At 41.6% G+C, this 17958-nt stretch overlaps 1 protein-coding gene across 4 annotated transcripts in view; it reads left to right on the plus strand.

Annotated features, from left to right (window-relative positions):
- Nucleotides 1–1256: 1256 nt before the first annotated feature.
- LOC106585934 (sprouty-related, EVH1 domain-containing protein 2) overlaps nt 1257–17958 on the plus strand; it is a 31356-nt gene continuing 14654 nt past the window's right edge. For all 4 annotated transcript variants that reach the window (XM_014172684.3, XM_014172699.3, XM_014172704.3 and 1 more), the window contains exon 1: nt 1257–1663. In XM_014172684.3, coding sequence (XP_014028159.1) covers nt 1638–1663 — 26 coding nt within the window. In that variant the 5' untranslated portion in view covers nt 1257–1637. The remainder of the gene's footprint in view (nt 1664–17958) is intronic.

The raw sequence follows: 17958 nt of genomic DNA on the forward strand, positions 1-17958 counted from the left end.
TCTATCAATCCAGTGTTTAATTGCTATTTTTTTTATTATTTCAGCACTATGGCCTATTTATTGCCTTACCTCCCTTATCCTACCTACATTTACGTCATTTAGCAGACGCTCTTATCCAGAGCGACTTACAAATTGGTGCATTCACCTTATGATATCCATTTGCACACAATGTATATAGACTTTTTCTATTGTATTATTGACTGTATGTTTGTTTATTCCATGTGTAACTCTGTGTTGTTGTTTGTGTCGCACTGCTTTTCTTTCTCTTGGCCAGGTCGAAGTTGTAAATGAGAACTTGTTCTCAACTAACCTACCTGGTTAAATAACGGTGAAATAAAAAAAATAACTATTGAGTACTTTTTCCACCACTGTACTTAAGTAGGCTACATTTAAAACTGGATAGTATATTACTGGATGACTTTCACTTTTTCTTGAGTAATTTTTTATTAAGGTATATTTACTTTTATTCAGTTTGACAATATTTGTGCTTTTTTCACCACTGCTAAAATGTCATCTGGACAGTTGTGAACGGCAAATGAATGTAACGCATATGTTGACCACTAGGTGGTGGTAGAAGACAACTATTGTAGTTTGGACCATGATTCGTTGAGCCTTCCATTTGTGAGAAATTGAACAATAGTTTATTGACAATATAAAAAAAAATGTATTTTCATTGGCACTAAGGCTGAAACAGCGGTAATGTGATACAATGACCTTAACTGAAAACTATCTACAGCTGCTCTACACTCAAGACCCCTCAAATATATGGTTTCTTTCTTTTTTCTCATCACCTACTGTGTCAGTGAATGACAGATGTGTTTGGAAAATAATTGATGATGGTGCAATCAAAAAGATGTTGTATTCCAGTAATTTCAGCTGTTATGAATGCATGATAATCATGATATAGGTATTCAGGTTACTCACTAGTTCATACATAGGCTACATTAGGTATCATTAACCCTGTATCCACATCTTCATAACATACCAACCAGCACTGTTTGAAAATGTAACTAGGAGGCAATATGATAAAGTACAGTCCAAACAGTGATGTAAATGCAATGTCCTGAGAGAGACCTTATTGTGTGGAACAGTATAAATAGGGAAACATACATCATAGTTTGGTATAGCCAATTAGTCCACTGCTGGCTTTTGGACATCCCTAAAAATCCTATAAGGTTTGCAGTCCTTCAGGTCTGACGTCATCACTTCCGCAAGCCCCCCCCCCCCCCCCCCCCCCCCCTCCCCTCCAACCCCAGTGTCGGCGGCGTTGGCTTCTACAGACAGAATCCAACATGGAGTAACCAGAGATGGGGCTCGTACGGGGCCATCCTCACCGACATCAACGCACGATTTCAATTACCGCATTTCAGCATGGGGCGCGACGGGATTAAATCGGTGGAGGTGTTCCAAAGGGATTTACACTCTCGTGGATGCACTCGAATAATTGTAGTGAAGCGCTGAGAGACGAAGAAGAGAAGCAATAAATAACGCAAACAAACATAGAAAAAAACACTCTGGAAAACTAGGCTGCTACTGTTACGGTGTGTGATCGAGGTGTTGGACGAGAAGGGCAAGACAAAATGAAGACACCACACAATGTGCCCTCGGTGGGATATTATTGTAGGTGAAACGGAAAAATGACCGAGGAAACACACCCAGACGAGTGAGTAGCCTATAACATTAGCTACTTCGCAAAAGTAGCCTTAATTCTTATTTCGTGTGTGATACGTTCTCTAATTATACCCATGTTGTGCATGTCTGAGATGCATGACGAGAGTGGACCTGAAGTTTTCCCCCAAAGTTGAACATGCTTTGTTACAATGTAACGTTAGTGGACAGAGGAGCTGGATGGTTAGGCCCCCCTCTCCCTCCTGAACGACTTCAGTCTTGAACGAGGGAGAAGGGGGGGACGAGAGGGGGGGTTGGATCGGAAACATTTTGTAAAGGGTTTTACAGTGAAAAGTTTCAAAACTGCGCTTAATGTCACCATTTGCCATGCAAATAACAGCGGCAGGCGTATAACAACGTTGTATGTGTGTATGTTGACCACTATGTAAAATGATCTGGGTGCACGGTCACGGAAAAGTAGCTTTCGTTTGCATTGTGACGCTGTTGGCTAGAAAGTCTTTCTTTGTGGAGGACTGATATGCCATATCCGCCATTTCTTTTCGGAATCGCTCTAATTTGCATACTGTCCTTCATTCATAAAAATACCAACCGCAAAGGCCGAGGGGGTGCGCGCGGCGTTGGCAGAGTTTACGTGAATATTTAATCATGTTCTAAGTAGGATCAAATATTAATGTCTAGTTGGAAAGTTAATCCTGTTGATTCAGTATAATGATACATCGCATTTTACTGCAGTTACCGAATGATAGTCAACATTTCCGCCCTACAGTTTTTTTTAAATTTTATTATAAGGACCTTGTACATTACGTTAGTCTATTAATAGGTTATTCATGGGTTCTGCTGCAATACTAGTACATAGGCATTCACTGGAAATTCTTTGTCATGCACAGATTGTTTAATTTTTACTCCCTCTATTTCTACTGGTAAACCCATTTTCACACAAGCCATTTTCTCATGTAAAGTCCATTCCATCTTACTTATAGTTCTACACACTTTTGCTTTTTAAAATAGATGTCCTATTGTAGCCTCCTCAGAGAAGGAAGGCGGAGGACCATCCTATTCATTGAATTTCATAAAAGTAGTGAAACACTTCAAAAGTTATCATTTTTAGATATAATTATAGGTACTAAATATATTCACATTTCACCAAATAATAGGGATGGACAACTGCAGTTTTTTGACTTTGAGTACTTGTATGATTGTTTTTCAAGTACTCAAATTAAGAAAAACATAAGGTCCACACTGGAAAAATATATGTGCGCATTTATCTATATGCCAACGATGCATCATTTATCATAACCATTACAAATAACAAATCCTAATAGCTAAAATGCCCCAGTCATCAATTTAAAAAAAAAGTGCAGTTTTATAATGAATTTATTGAAACGGTCATTTCACCTGGTTATATTATATCGTGGAACAGGTAGTAGCCTCAGCAGTGGCGTTTGTTGGTAGAATCCTATGGCTGTGCAATGACATAGCGTTGTTTAAAAAAAATATATATTTGCACCCAAGACTCTTTTATTTCCCAAGCCGTTACCACATAATAGTGCGAAGTGATGTACATCTCATGTCTGGAACAATTATTCTCCATGATTATTATTTATCTTTTACCAGGCTCAATTTGGCGAGTTGAAAGACCTTTTTTTTATTTTTAGGGTTACAAACCAAAATCTGTCTTTTCGATATAAGTGCATTCAATTTAGTTGGCCTAGGCTTAATGAATCTGATGAAAATATGCAATTTCTATTTATCAGACTAATGTTTTGCATATTTTCAGTGTGGAACCTGTCTATGCTTAGGCGGGGTTATAGCATAGGCTAACCAATTCTAAATGGCACTAGCAGTTTGCAAAGTAGTGTTGCCACAGTCATAAACTCTGCCTATTTGTACAATTTCTCTTCTTAATATCACATTTAAACCTAACCCTTAACCCTAACGTTAACCTTATGCCTAACCTTAAATTAACCTTTTTTTTTCTCCATACATTTTTACAATATAGCCAATTTTGACTTTGTGGCTGTGGTAACTAGTGACAACAGCAAAGTAGCCTGAGCGGAAATTAGACGGGGCGCAATTATTCCAAAACTACACCTTGTTGTTGGAACACACATTTACTTACTTCAGTCAATCAGTCCATTTTGAATTTGTGATAAAACTGTTGTTATTTGGCAAGGAATGTGGCTTGTCTATCCCATCAGTTAGATGCATTTTTCTAGGCCTTTGTTTCTGAAGGCCTAGCAGGCGGTTTTGTGTGGCACTCAGCATTTGTAGAGTGAGCGGTCGGAACGCAATTGAGTGAGACAAGGTGGGAAAGGGAATTTGGGGAGAAGAACGGTTAGATACATACATTTGACATTTTAGTCATTTAGCAGACGATCTTATCCAGAGCGACTTACAGTAGTTAGTTGGCCTACATCATTTTTCATACTGGTCCCCTGTGGGAATGAAACCGATAACCCTAGCATTGCAAGCTCCATGCTCTACCAACTGAGCCACACGGGACCCGTTTGGTTACGTTTTTGTTTGCCCCGCAAATGCATGTGTACAAATGGAACACGAGTCGAAGCAAATTAATGTTGTCTTCAAAGACGAGAGTTTCGACCAAGTGTTTTTACAGTACTTGAAAAACGTGATTAAAGATGGTTTTGATGTCCGTTCAGTACTCAATTACTCATACCCATCCCTACCAAATAACTGATTAAAACGCACTGTTTGCAGTAGCCTCAACAGCACCCTCTAGGGCAGCACCTTGGGGTAGCAGGAGGACAGCTATTTTCTGTCCACCTCTGGGTACATTGTCTTCAATACAAAACATAGGAGGCTCATGGTTCTCACACTCTTCCATAGACTTATACAGTAACCCTAACCATAGCTATATTTTGTTGTAATTGTTCTTCTTCTTAGTTTACCTTTCATTTACTTAGCTAATGTAGCAAATTTAGCCTACTCAACAATCTGACTCAAAAAGAGAGGTGGCTTAGGCTTTCCAACACTTCAACTCTTCCAAGTCAAGATAAGCTTTTGGTTTCATTCATTTATTGCCACTGTGGCACACCAACTGCTTGCTATACACTACTGCGTGATTGTACACATGGATTACATTTTGGGTTTACTAACATGTTAGTTCTAGTTTGTTGACTATAACGTTAATATGGTGACAGTGATGTATGCTGTGTAGCGGTTAGCAGTTATGATATGAAGGTTTGGCTTGGAGAGGTTTTTTGTGCCTGGTCACAGACATCTGTTCTGTTGTGCACTGAATTCCACAAGCGAAGGGAAAAAGTGTGAGGAGTAGCGTACATAGAAGGAATTACAGTGGAGGAAAAAAGTATTTGATCCCTTGCTGATTTTGTACGTTTGCCCACTTACAAAGAAATGATCAGTCTATAATTTTAATAGTAGGTTTATTTGAACAGTGAGAGACAGAATAACAACAAAAAAATCCAGAAAAACGCATGTCAAAAATGTTATAAAATAATTTGCATTTTAATGGGGGAAATAAGTATTTGACCCCTCTGCAAAACATGACTTAGTACTTGGTGGCAAAACCCTTGTTGGCAATCACAGACGTCAGACGTTTCTTGTAGTTGGCCACCAGGTTTGCACACATCTCAGAAGGGATTTTGTCCCACTCCTCTTTGCAGATCTTCTCCAAGTCATTAAGGTTTCGAGGCTGACGTTTGGCAACTCGAACCTTCAGCTCCCTCTACAGATTTTCTATGGGATTAAGGTCTGGAGACTGGCTAGGCCACTCCAGGACCTTAACCTGTTAGGGCTAGGGGGCAGTATTGACACGGCCGGATAAAAAACGTACCCGATTTAATCTGGTTACTACTCCTGCCCAGTAACTAGAATATGCATATAATTATTGGCTTTGGATAGAAAACACCCTAAAGTTTCTAAAACTGTTTTGAATGGTGTCTGTGAGTATAACAGAACTCATATGGCAGGCCAAAACCTGAGAAGATTCCATGCAGGAAGTGGCCTGTCTGACAAGTTGTTGTTTATCTTGGCTCTTTTTATTGAAGTCTGAGGATTTTTGCTATAACGTGACACTTCCTACGGCTCCCATAGGCTCTCACAGCCCGGGAAAAAGCTGAACGATATCGAGGCAGCCTCTGGCTGAAACACACTATCACGTTTGGCAAGTGGCCGATCAGAGTACTATGGGCTTAGGCGTGTGCCCGAGTCGACCCCATGCTTTATTTTCTTTCGTCTGTTTACCTAAACGCAGATTCCCGGTCGGAATATTATCGCTTTTTTTTATGAGAAAAATGGCATAAAAATGGATTTTAAACAGCGGTTGATATGCTTCGAAGTACGGTAATGGAATATTTAGACATTTTTTGTCACGAATTGCGCCATGCTCGTCACCCTTATTTACCCTTTCGGATAGTGTCTTGAACGCACGAACAAAACGCAGCTATTTGGATATAACAATGGATTATTTGGGACCAAACCAACATTTGTTATTGAAGTAGAAGTCCTGGGAGTGCATTCTGACGAAGACAGCAAAGGTAATAACATTTTTCTTATAGTAAATCTGACTTTGGTGAGTGCTAAACTTGCTCGGTGTCTAAATAGCTAGCCCTGTGATGCCGGGCTATCTACTGAGAATATTGCAAAATGTGCTTTCACCGAAAAGCTATTTTAAAATCGGACATATCGAGTGCATAGAGGAGTTCTGTATCTATAATTCTTAAAATAATTGTTATGCTTTTTGTGAACGTTTATCGTGAGTAATTTAGTAAATTCACCGGCAGTGTTCGTGGGAATGCTAGTCACATGCTAGTCACATGCTAATGTAAAAAGCTGGTTTTTGATATAAATATGAACTTGATTGAACAAAACATGCATGTATTGTATAACATAATGTCCTAGGGTTGTCATCTGATGAAGATCATCAAAGGTGGTTTGGGTTTATGTGACATTATATGCTAGCTTGAAAAATGGCTGTCTGATTATTTCTGGCTGGGTACTCTGCTGACATAATCTAATGTTTTGCTTTCGTTGTAAAGCCTTTTTGAAATCGGACAGTGTGGTTAGATTAACGAGAGTCTTGTCTTTAAAATGGTGTAAAATAGTCATATGTTTGAAAAATTGAAGTTTTTGCATTTTTGAGGTATTTGAATAACGCGCCACGGGATTACACTGGCTGTTGAGTAGGTGGGACGCAAGCGTCCCACCTAGCCCGTAGAGGTTAATGTGCTTCTTCTTGAGCCACTTCTTTGTTGCCTTGGCCGTGTGTTCTGGATCATTGTCATGCTGGAACACCCATCCTGACCCATTTTCAATGCCCTGGCTGAGGGAAGGAGGTTCTCACCCAAGATTTGACGGTACATGGCCCCGTCCATCGTCCCTTTGATGCGGTGAAGTTGTCCTGTCCCCTTAGCAGAAAAACACCCCCAAAGCATAATGTTTCCACCTCCATGTTTGACAGTGGAGATGGTGTTCTTGGGGTCATAGGCAGCATTCCTCCTCCTCCAAACACAGCGAGTTGATTTGATGTCAAAGAGCTCCATTTTGGTCTCATCTGACCACAACACTTTCACCAGTTGTCCTCTGAATCCCCTGTCTAAAAGACACCTGGGAGCCAGAAATCTTTCTGATTGAGAGGGGGTCAAATACTTATTTCCCTCATTAAAATGCAAATCAATTTATAACATTTCTGACATGGATATTTCTGGATATTTTTGTTGTTATTCTGTCTCTCACTGTTCAAATAAACCTACCATTAAAATTATACACTGATCCTTTCTTTGTCAGTGGGCAAACATACAAAATCAGCAGGGGATCAAATACTTTTTTCCCCACTGTAAGTGATGATTCTGTATGTGGCTGCTATGAAAGTGAACTGTGTGTGCAAGCATGTGCAAGGCGGTATTGAATGTGTCACTTTGATTACTCCAATTTGTCTCTCGACCGGTGCGCCTACGATATAAACTTTCATTTGTAGGCTAGGTTGTAGCAACCTCATGATGGGTATAGGGGAAATTCGATTATCATGTAGTAGCCAAAACCTATTGATGTTACACTGAGCTGGGCGAATGGAATATGAATGACAGTCATCCATGCTGTAGGCCAGGGTGAATTCCGAAAAAGTGGGCCATTTTTTGCAATTCTGTCTTCTGTAACCTCTTTTGATGTCTAGCCAACATATTAGCCCAACAAATGATACAACAACTGATACAATGGTCATCCCTAATATTAAATGGCACTCACCACCACTGGCCTACACGTTCTACAAGGCATATGTTTTTGGGTGTAGAGTACACCTTGGAGGTTTTTGCAATAAAGGTTCTGTTGCTCATAGCTTTATGTCCTTTGTCCTGCGTGTAGAGATTTGGCAATAACCCATGGCCTGAAGGAGTAGGCTATCTTTTCTTACAATGATTTATGGTACGCTCACACACACACCTATAGGTAAACACATGACTCAGATGGAAATCTAATAGTTTGAGCTTGGGAAATATTTACCCAAACTGAAAGTGCTAAAAAGAAGCAGGTTACTTCAATCCATAACCATTGGCGTTGACATTTCTTAAGCAATTGAACATGATTGAATGGTGGGGGGAATGTTGGAACAAAGTCGCCTTGGCAACGTTTCATGTGTGCACAAAAGGATACGTAGGATGCTCAAGTTCTCGAATGATATCACAGGTTTTAGTACCCTCGAGCAACAGGCCAAAGTAGTTACACAACAGTGTTCCTGCAAATTCCAGCAACATACAGTACACAACTGTTAAAGACTGTTTTATTATATCTATCCGAATGGCTAAATGTGGTCCAGTTTTATTGGTCTAAGTGCAATTTTGCATGTGCACGTCCCCTCCTTCCCCCATTTCCGGAGGTTTGGTTGGCTAGTTGTATTGATCACAGTAATGACGCCCCAGAACCAGCAAATTCTGAGCTGTCAATAATGCCACCGAGGGGAGAAAATGACATTGAGGAAAGGTCAACACAACTGTCCCCAGCTTCCCAGCCCCATTACTGCCCCGGATCGATTTCATATCAACCCTCCCCTTCCATGAGCTGGGCCGGCAGTGTTCTGCTCAACAACGGCAAAATGAAGCCGAGATGAAACTATTGGAGCCAAATTGTTGCTGTTGTCATTTTTCCCTTTACCGAAAGGTTGTTTGAACGTCAACAAAGAGATGCCTCATTGCCATATTCTTATTGTCTATCACCAATGATACAAAGCTTGTCATTACATGAATAATACTGCACTTCATTCATGTGCTTTACTTATAGACTGTCTCTTTCATTCTAAGGTCTTGATCCTGACTTAAACTGTCCCAAACTTTGAGGGACTCAAAGGTGGCCAACCTGTACACTGCTTTTTGCCTAGTGATTGGGATGTCACAGGGCAGATATGGTGTTTGCCATTTGGGCTACAGGCCATGTGACATGACTAATGGAAGATGGATTACCTTTACTTCAGTTCAATAGTGGCATCGCACATGTCCACATTCTGCCTCTATCAACCTGCTCACGTTTTGGATATCTGTCGACGGGGGAGCTCATGTGAAAGCACCACACAAAGTCACAGAGTGCCATTTTCCTTTTTCACCCGGTTTGGTTGACTTGGTTAAAGAGCATAGTCACTCTCTTTGTGATGGCGAGGGAACTCATTCTCAATGTTTGGCAGTGACCAAGTGAAAACACCATCTGCTCCATCTCTCCGCTGATAGGGGAACTGAGATCTGACCATTTTGTATGGGGGTGATGTCATAAGCATGTGGGGAGTTTGCGTTTGTTTTCCCCGGTGTCAGTGGACCACCTGAGGCAACAGTGGGCTCGAATGGCTGAACCTGTACATCCAGCCGGTGGGCCTTGGGCGCAAAGTTCGCTTTAGCAGCGTCAATGGCAAGGCCCCATGTGAATGGTTTGACATGACTAGTTTAGCAGATATTAGATTTGGGCAGGTAAAAGGCAGTTCAGTTTACTGTAGCAAAGAAGTAGTTATATTCCTAGTTATTCCCATCCCAATTTGCCCCAATTGAGGTTTGAAAAGACTGTCCCAAAAATTCACACACAGGAAAAACTCAGAAGCTTCTTTTAGAAGTATAGTCTACAACTTCAAGACAATAACTTATCCAGTAGAAAATTGTCACTAACATACTCAGTCTTGATGCCCCATTGAGGACCAATCAACACTACCAACAGGTTTCTTAGCTAATAGATTATTGGATTTTATGTGATTGTGTGCGTGTTGTGTGTGTTTTGGGGGTTATGGGCAGATGAGGTAAGATTAGGGAAGCCTTATCACATCCTTTTCTTATCAGCGAAAGGGTGCAGAGGTCGGAACAATTTGAGCATTTTTTTTATCCCTGTGTGTCAGTTTGTTTTATTTTATTTGTTTATTTTGGCAGTAGGTTTGGCAATGTGGTTATGGAACAGCTGTTTAGGTAACAATTACATTTCTGTATGCAAATATCTTTCGGTATGCAAAATGAAAAGTGCTGTTGAACTACAGTACCAGGCACAAGTTTGGACACCTACTTATTCAAGGGTATTTCTTTATTTTTACTATTTTCTACATTATAGAATAATAGTGAAGACATCGAAACTGAAATAACACACATGGAATCATCTAGTAAAGAAGTATCTCCTTTCCTATAGCAATAGTAGCAGTGGTGTTGTGTGTCTGGAGTATATTAATAAAGTGTGTTGCTGCACTCTGTCTGCAATGCAACCACTAGGCATGTGGTCTGTAGCTACAGATTACATGCCTCTCATTTTCTATCCCAATTTCAGCTGCCAGCCATACTATGACATCTTCATTCTGAATTTAGTATACCTTCCATATAAAGGTCCTGTAAATACTAGAGCATACTATACTAATTGGAGATGTCTAGGGAGAGGAATGTTGTATAGTAAAGGGGCGAAACTGTGGTGTAGATATTGGAGGGGGCGAACAGTAGACGTGGAGTCACACATGCATATGTGTTTATATTAAGAAGAAAAAAGATGAACACTGAGTTTTATTTTAGAGTTCACCTACCTTATGCCCAATCCACATTTTATTATATATATATCAGTCAGATGTTTACATACACTTAGGTTGGAGTCATTAAAACTAATTTCTCAACCACTCCACGAATTTCTTGTTAACAAACTATAGTTTTGGCAAGTCGGTTAAGACATCTACTTTGTGCATGACACAAGTAATTTTTCCAATAATTGTTTACAGACAGATTATTTCACTTATATTTCACAGTATCACAATTCCAGTGGGTCAGAAGTTTACATACACTAAGTTGACTGTGCCTTTAAACAGGTTGGAAAATTCCAGAAAATGATGTCATGGCTTTAGAAGCTTCTGATAGGCTAATTGACATCATTTTAGTCAATTGGAGGTGTACCTGTGGATGTATTTCAAGGCCTACCTTCAAACTCAGTACCTCTTTGCTTGACATCATGGGAAAATCAAAATAAATCATCCAAGACCTCAGAAACAAATTTGTAGACCTCCACAAGTCTGGTTCATCCTTGGGAGCTATTTCCAAACGTCTGAAGGTACCACATTCATCTGTACAAACAATAGTACGCAAGTATAAACACCATGGGACCACACAGCCGTCATACCGCTCAGGAAGGAGACACGTTCTGTCTCCTAGAGATGAGCGTACTTTGGTGCGAAATGTGCAAATCAATCCCAGAACAACCGCAAAGGACCTTGTGAAGATGCTGGAGGAAACAGGTACAAAAGTATCTATATCCACAGTAAAACGAGTCCTATAACGACACAACCTGAAAGGCCGCTCAGCAAGAAAGAAGCCACTGGTCCAAAACCGCCATAGAAATGCCAGACTACGGTTTGCAACTGCACATGGGGACAAAGATTGTACTTTTTGGAGAATTGTCCTCTGGTCTGATGAAACAAAAAGAGAAACACTCTTTTCCTCGTCAATCTGAGCCAGATTGACAGCGCTCTGACCTAATGAGAATGGAGGGGCCCCAAGGGTGGCCAATCATACACTACATGGCCAAAAGTATGTGGTCACCCCTTTAGTGGATTCTGCTATTTCAGTCACACCTGTTACTCACAGGTGTATAGATGAATTTGGGTTTGGTGGATTCCAGGAGAATGCCACCTGCTCCAATGCATAGTGCCAACTGTAAGGTTTGGTGGAGAAGGAGTGATGTTATGGGGCTGTTTTTCATGGTTCGGGCTAGGCCTCTTAGTTCCAGGAAGGGAAATCTTAACACTACAGCATATAATGCCATCTTAGACGATTCTGTGCTTCCAACTTTGTGGCAACAGTTTGGGGAAGGCCCTTTCCTGTTTCAGCATGACAATACCTCCATGCACAAAGCGAGGTCCATACAGAAATGGTTTGTCGAGGTTGGTATGGAAGAACTTAACTGGTCTGCACAGAGCCCTGACCTCAACTCCATCGAACACCTTTAGGATGAATTGGAACACCGATTGCAAGCCAGGCCTAATCGCCCAACATCAGTGCCCAACCTCACTAATGCTCTTGTGGCTGAATGGAAGTCCCAGCAGCAATGTTCCAACATCTAGTGGAAAGCTTTTCCAGAGAGTGGAGGTTGTTATAGCAGCAAAGGGGGACCAACTCCATATTCATGCCCAGGATTTTGGAATGAGATGTATTTCAGGTGGGGCTAGGGCCCCCCTCCTTGTACCGCCCCCTGACTGAAATGAATGGGGGAGGGGCGTGAATAGACAGCCCGGCTAAGCGGAGGAGACACTGTGGGTATGAATAGTGCCAGACTAACGCATTTGGGGCACCTACACTCAGCCAAAATTAATATTTTTTTAGGGAAAATAAAAAAAATTGGGGGGGGCCTAACTTCATGCATTTCAACACATTTTGCCATGGGGCAGAGATAAATGTGCAGTTAAATGCAAATTTTCTGCAACTTTACACATTTTGCCATAGCATAGGGATGAATCAACCTGTTCTGAATATTGGGGGGGGGGCATGTCTCCCCCAACCCCATATGGCAATTTCGCCTATGGGATGGAGAGTAAAGAGAATATCCCACAATGAGCATACAATAACTCCATTGGTTTCAGTTCTGGTGGGACTGGCCTATTTTGGGCTAGAATATGAATATGTAGGACTTAACCCTACTTGTTTGTTAGGTCGATTTTTGAATGGGATAAATTATTCTATTTCATGTACAGTTGTCTATGAACCTCTGACCCTTGATGGACACATTGCTGCGCTGCTTTGCTTTGTCTGGTTCATCAAGTAACAGAACAGCCTCTTCTCCACACCTCAAACTCAAGGAAAGTATCCCATGACGTTAACTTTGTTACCGGCCAGCACCTTGTACAGAATCCTCATCACTAGATATGCTTGGGCTGTTTTTATGATGGCCTGTGATAGAGAAACAAGAGCTTGGAGGGGAAACTGATGAGCTGACCTGGATGGGAGCTGCCAGAGAGGAAGAGGGAGAGGAAAGAAAAAGGACTATCGATCACCTATGTTCCTTTATTCTGAGCCGTGGATGACATCACCCCAGGTCTTTCACACCTACCTGTGGGTTGGGTTTGTACATTGTAAACCTTTTAACCTCCTTTTATGAGCCTGACAAAGTAATGACACCGGGCAAACACTCCTGATAAGAAGTCCAGTCAGAGCTGAGTAATATTCAGCCCACAAATTCTTCTGACCTGCTTGCTAGTGAGAGCCATGGAATGTACATGTTCTTTTGCTCTCTGCTTTATACAATGTGCACAAACCTTCACTGATTGGCGGGCTGCTTCGAATTCCTTTCATGCTCAGTGAGGATCCTGTGTGTGAGAGTAAGCCCACCCCTCCTGTGTGTTTAGGTAGTGGTGGACCTCTTAGGCCATGTTTCTCCCCTCACCCCTCCTTGACGGACGAGGATGGAGTGCGCTGTGTGCCACTGCCGGCAAATGCGGAATGGCTGCCGGGCGATGACTCATGCTCAACACACACACGCACACACACTCCACTCTCTCGTTCCCTCTGTCTCTCGCACACACACACACACAAGCGCCATCTGCTTGTCAAGGAGACTGAATCATACGGTACGTGGGGAAGCACTTTTGAGCAAAACAGCCTGGAAATTAGGCACGGCCGCTGCTGCTTCCACCATGGTCAGGCTGGTGATTGGGATGTTGCGTCGTTTCGCACACCGCGACCGTCTGCCGATGGAGACCACGAGGAATTTGTGACCGTGGCCGCGGGGTGTAGGAGAGATGTCCGATTACAAAAGGCAAGCCGTCCGGTTTTGTATTTCTGCTGCTTCCCTGGTATCTGCTAGCCATGTCTTTCTGTGTCTACTCTGCAGTGTTCTCCTCCTCGCTCATATTCTGGGTGGCTGTTGCTGGAGGGGCTGCCGCTCGTGACTACTGCTTGGTTAGAATAGGGTTTTGTTTTGGCTGTGGCAGAATAGGGTAGATGAGCGAAGCAATGCTGCCTCCTTTTACAGAGGAGATTTGGTGTTTCCGTAACACCGGGGGCTCTCTCTGGCTTGTGCTCTCAGGGCTTTAGATGTGTAATCATAGGTGAGTACATTGGCTGGCACTCTGCGAGATTGTTCTGAATCATCCATGTGGGATCCATGTTCATGGAGACGGATCGTCAGCCTTGCTTGCAAAGACGGGCTTTATTCAGACATTTTTCTTCCTTTTACCCAGGTTATTGGTCAGAACTCAATGAATATTCATTGTGGTTGGAAGGGTATCAGGGATAATCATATCGTGTGTGTGACAGAGAAAAGATGTGGGAGAGAGGGGTGACCTCTGCAGAGGGAGAGGAATTACTCCCCCTCTTTAGTATGTACTATTATGGCCGCTGCATTCCAGGGGTGTCAACAAAACCCGAGCTTATCGTGCTCTGGGGGTGGGTGGGCTGTGGAGTCATCATCCCTCATATGATATCAAATACTGCCTGTCCCTCAGGATTTGACAAAGAATTTCCCATGTCTAGTGACACACACACCCAATTCATATGCACTGGTGTATTTGTCTGGGATGTTATATATATATATATATATATATATATATATATATATATATATATATATATATAATATATATATATATATATATATATATATATATATATATATATATATATATATATATGATTGCTGCTGATTAATTAATTTGTAATCCTTTTGCATTTTCGCTTGTAGTTAGGTGTCCTTATTCCTCTGGTGTGCATTTCTCATGCTTCTTGGCATGGTTTGTACATGTCTGTGAGTTGGGCCTAGCTTGTCTGAGGGTGTATGTGTGGGAGTGTTAGTGGAGGTGTACCATCACCCATGCTCTCTTCAAATGCCAGATGGACAGTTAGTTTACCATATTAAAAGCCATGGGCACATAGACATCTTTCAACTGCTATGGATGTAAAATTCCTGCCTACTATATCGTCAAATGGTTTGATCTGAGGAGGTGTAATGCACACAATTGAGCTGTACCCGTGGTATAGCAATGCTGATTCTTACAGGACTAGACTGGCCTCAGTATCCCTTTGAGAGGCCCTGATGACTAGAAAGACAAATGTAAATGTGCATGAGGAGTAGTGTGAGGGTGGTATTGGGGAAGTGACAGGTTGAAAAACAATGGAGATTTAGACGGCCATTACTTTTTGTAAATCTGCGTTCTTCATATCTGGTTTCGGGCAGCCGCTTGAATAGCTGATATTTGGTACCCTTTTTCAGCAGCTTTGACGATATCATTTGAAATACTATGTCACGCAAAGCCATACCACCACTAATGGGCGTTCTTCTTAATAGCTGTGTTTAATTGGTGCTAGTTTGTGTCCGTTCAAATATGGCAGAAGGTGAGGGGGTGACACAGAGTACGTTCGCGGACCAATTTCACAGCACAGATGTACGCGTGACTCATAATTTTCAGGGGGGTTTTTTGTTCACGGAAAAAGGGGTTTTGTCCTGTGGCTGTATGCAAATATCTAGGTTTCGTTTGTATCAGTAGTTTTGTTTTGGTGTGTTTGCACTGCAAAGCAGGTCCACGATTGTGACCTCGTGTTTCAGCATGATGATCCACAGCCCCATGTTGCAAGGATCTGTACACAAGTCCTGGAAGCTAAAAAATGTCCCAGTTATTCCATGTCCTGCATAGTCACCAGACATGTCACCCATTGAGCATGTTTGGGATGCTCTGGATCGACACGTACGACAGCGTGTTCCAGTTCCCGCCAATATTCAGCGACTTCGCACAGCCATTGAAGAGGAGCGGGACAACATTCCACAGGCCACAACAGCCTGATCAACTCTATGCGAAGGAGATGTCGCGCTGCATGAGGCAAATAGTGGTCACACCAGATACTGACTGGTTTTCTGAACCACACCCCTACTTTTTTCTAAGCTACCAACAGATGCATATCTGTATTCCCAGTCATGTGAAATCCATAGATTAGGGCCTAATGGATTTATTTCAGTTGACTGATTTCTTTATATGAACTGTAACTCAGTAAATTCTTTGAAATTGTTGCATTTATATTTTTGTTAAAAAATAAAACGCAACATGCAACAATTGCAACGATTTTTGTGAGTTACAGTTCATATAACGAAATCAGTCAATTTAAATAAATTCATTAGGCCCTAATCTATGGATTTCACATTAATGGGTAATGGGCAGGAGCGCAGCCATGGGGGGGCCTGGAAGGGCATAGGCCCACCCACTTGGGCGCCAGGCCTGTCAGAATTAGTTTTTTTCCCACAAAAGGGACATAAATACTCCTCAGTTTCATCAGCTGTCTGGGTGCCTGGACACAAACAATCCCGCAGGTGAAGAAGCCGAATGTGGAGGTCCTGGGCTGGCGTGGTTACACATGGTCTGCGGTTGTGAGGCCGGTTGGACGTACTGCCAAATTTTCTAAAACAACGTTGGCTTATGGTAGAGAAAGTAATATTCAATTCTCTACCAGCTTTGGTGGACATTCCTACCAATTGCACGCTCTCTCAGCTTGAGACATCTGTGGTATTGTTGTGTGACAAAACTGCACATTTTAGTGGTCTTTTATTTTCCCCAGCACAAGGTCCACCTGTGTAATGATCATGCTGTTTTATCAGATTCATATGCCACACTTGTGAGGTGGCTGGATTATCTTGGCAAAGGATAATGCTCACTAACAGGGATGTAAACACATATGTGCACAACATTTGAGAGAAATAAGCTTTTTGTGCATAAGGAACATTTCTGGGATCTTTTATTTCAGCTCATGAAACATGGGACCAACACTTTACATGTTGCGTTCATAGTTTTGTTCAGTGTAGTATATTCAGTATATAACACACCTCCAGGCTGTGTAAGGGCTATTTGACCAAGAAGGAGAATGATGGAGTGCTGCATCAGACGACCTGGCCTCCACAATCACCCGACCTCAACCCAATTGAGATGGTTTGGGATGTGTTGGACCACAGAGTGAAAGCATTGCTCATGAAGCTGGTTGAGAGAATGCCAAGAGTGTGCAAAGCTGTCATCCAAGGCAAAGGCTGGCTACTTTGAAGAATCAAAAATATATTTAGATTTGTTTAACACTTTTTGTTGGTTACTACATGATTCCATATGTGTTACTTCATATTTTTGATGTCTTCACTATTATTCTACAATGTAGAAAATAGTCAACAACAAAAATTTTTTTGAATGCGTAGGTGAGTCCAAACTTTTGACTGGTATTGTATGTATGTACAGTTGAAGTCGGAAGTTTACATACACCTTAGCTAAATACATTTAAACTGTAGTTTTTCACAATTCCTGACATTTAATCCTAGTAAAAATTCCCTGTCTTAGGTCAGTTAGGATCACCACTTTATTTTAAGAATGTGAAATGTCAGAAAAATAGTAGAGAATTATTTATTTCAGCTGTTATTTCTTTCATCACATTCTCAGTGGGTCAGAAGTTTACATACACTCAATTAGTATTTGGTAGCACAAACTAGACACTCCCATGTACTTGTCCTCTTGCTCAGTTGTGCACCGGGGCCTCCCACTCCTCTTTCTATTCTGGTTAGAGACAGTTTGTGCTGTTCTGTGAAGGGAGTAGTACACAGCGCTGTACGAGATCTTCAGTTTCTTGGCAATTTCTCTCATGGAATAGCCTTCATTTCGCAGAACAAGAATAGACTGACGAGTTTCAGAAGAAAGTTCTTTGTTGCTGGCCATTTTGAGCCTGTAATCGAACCCATAAAATGCTGATGCTCCAGATACTGAACTAGTCTAAAGAAGGCCAGTTTTATTGCTTCTTTAATCAGAACAACAGTTTTCAGCTGTGCTAACATAATTGCAAAAGGGTTTTCTAATTATCAATTAGCCTTTTTAAAATGATAAACTTGGATTAGCTAACACAACGTGCCATT

Source organism: Salmo salar, chromosome 02, assembly GCF_965601325.2.
Source record: "Salmo salar chromosome 02, fSalSal1, whole genome shotgun sequence".
Lineage (NCBI taxonomy): Eukaryota > Metazoa > Chordata > Actinopteri > Salmoniformes > Salmonidae > Salmo > Salmo salar.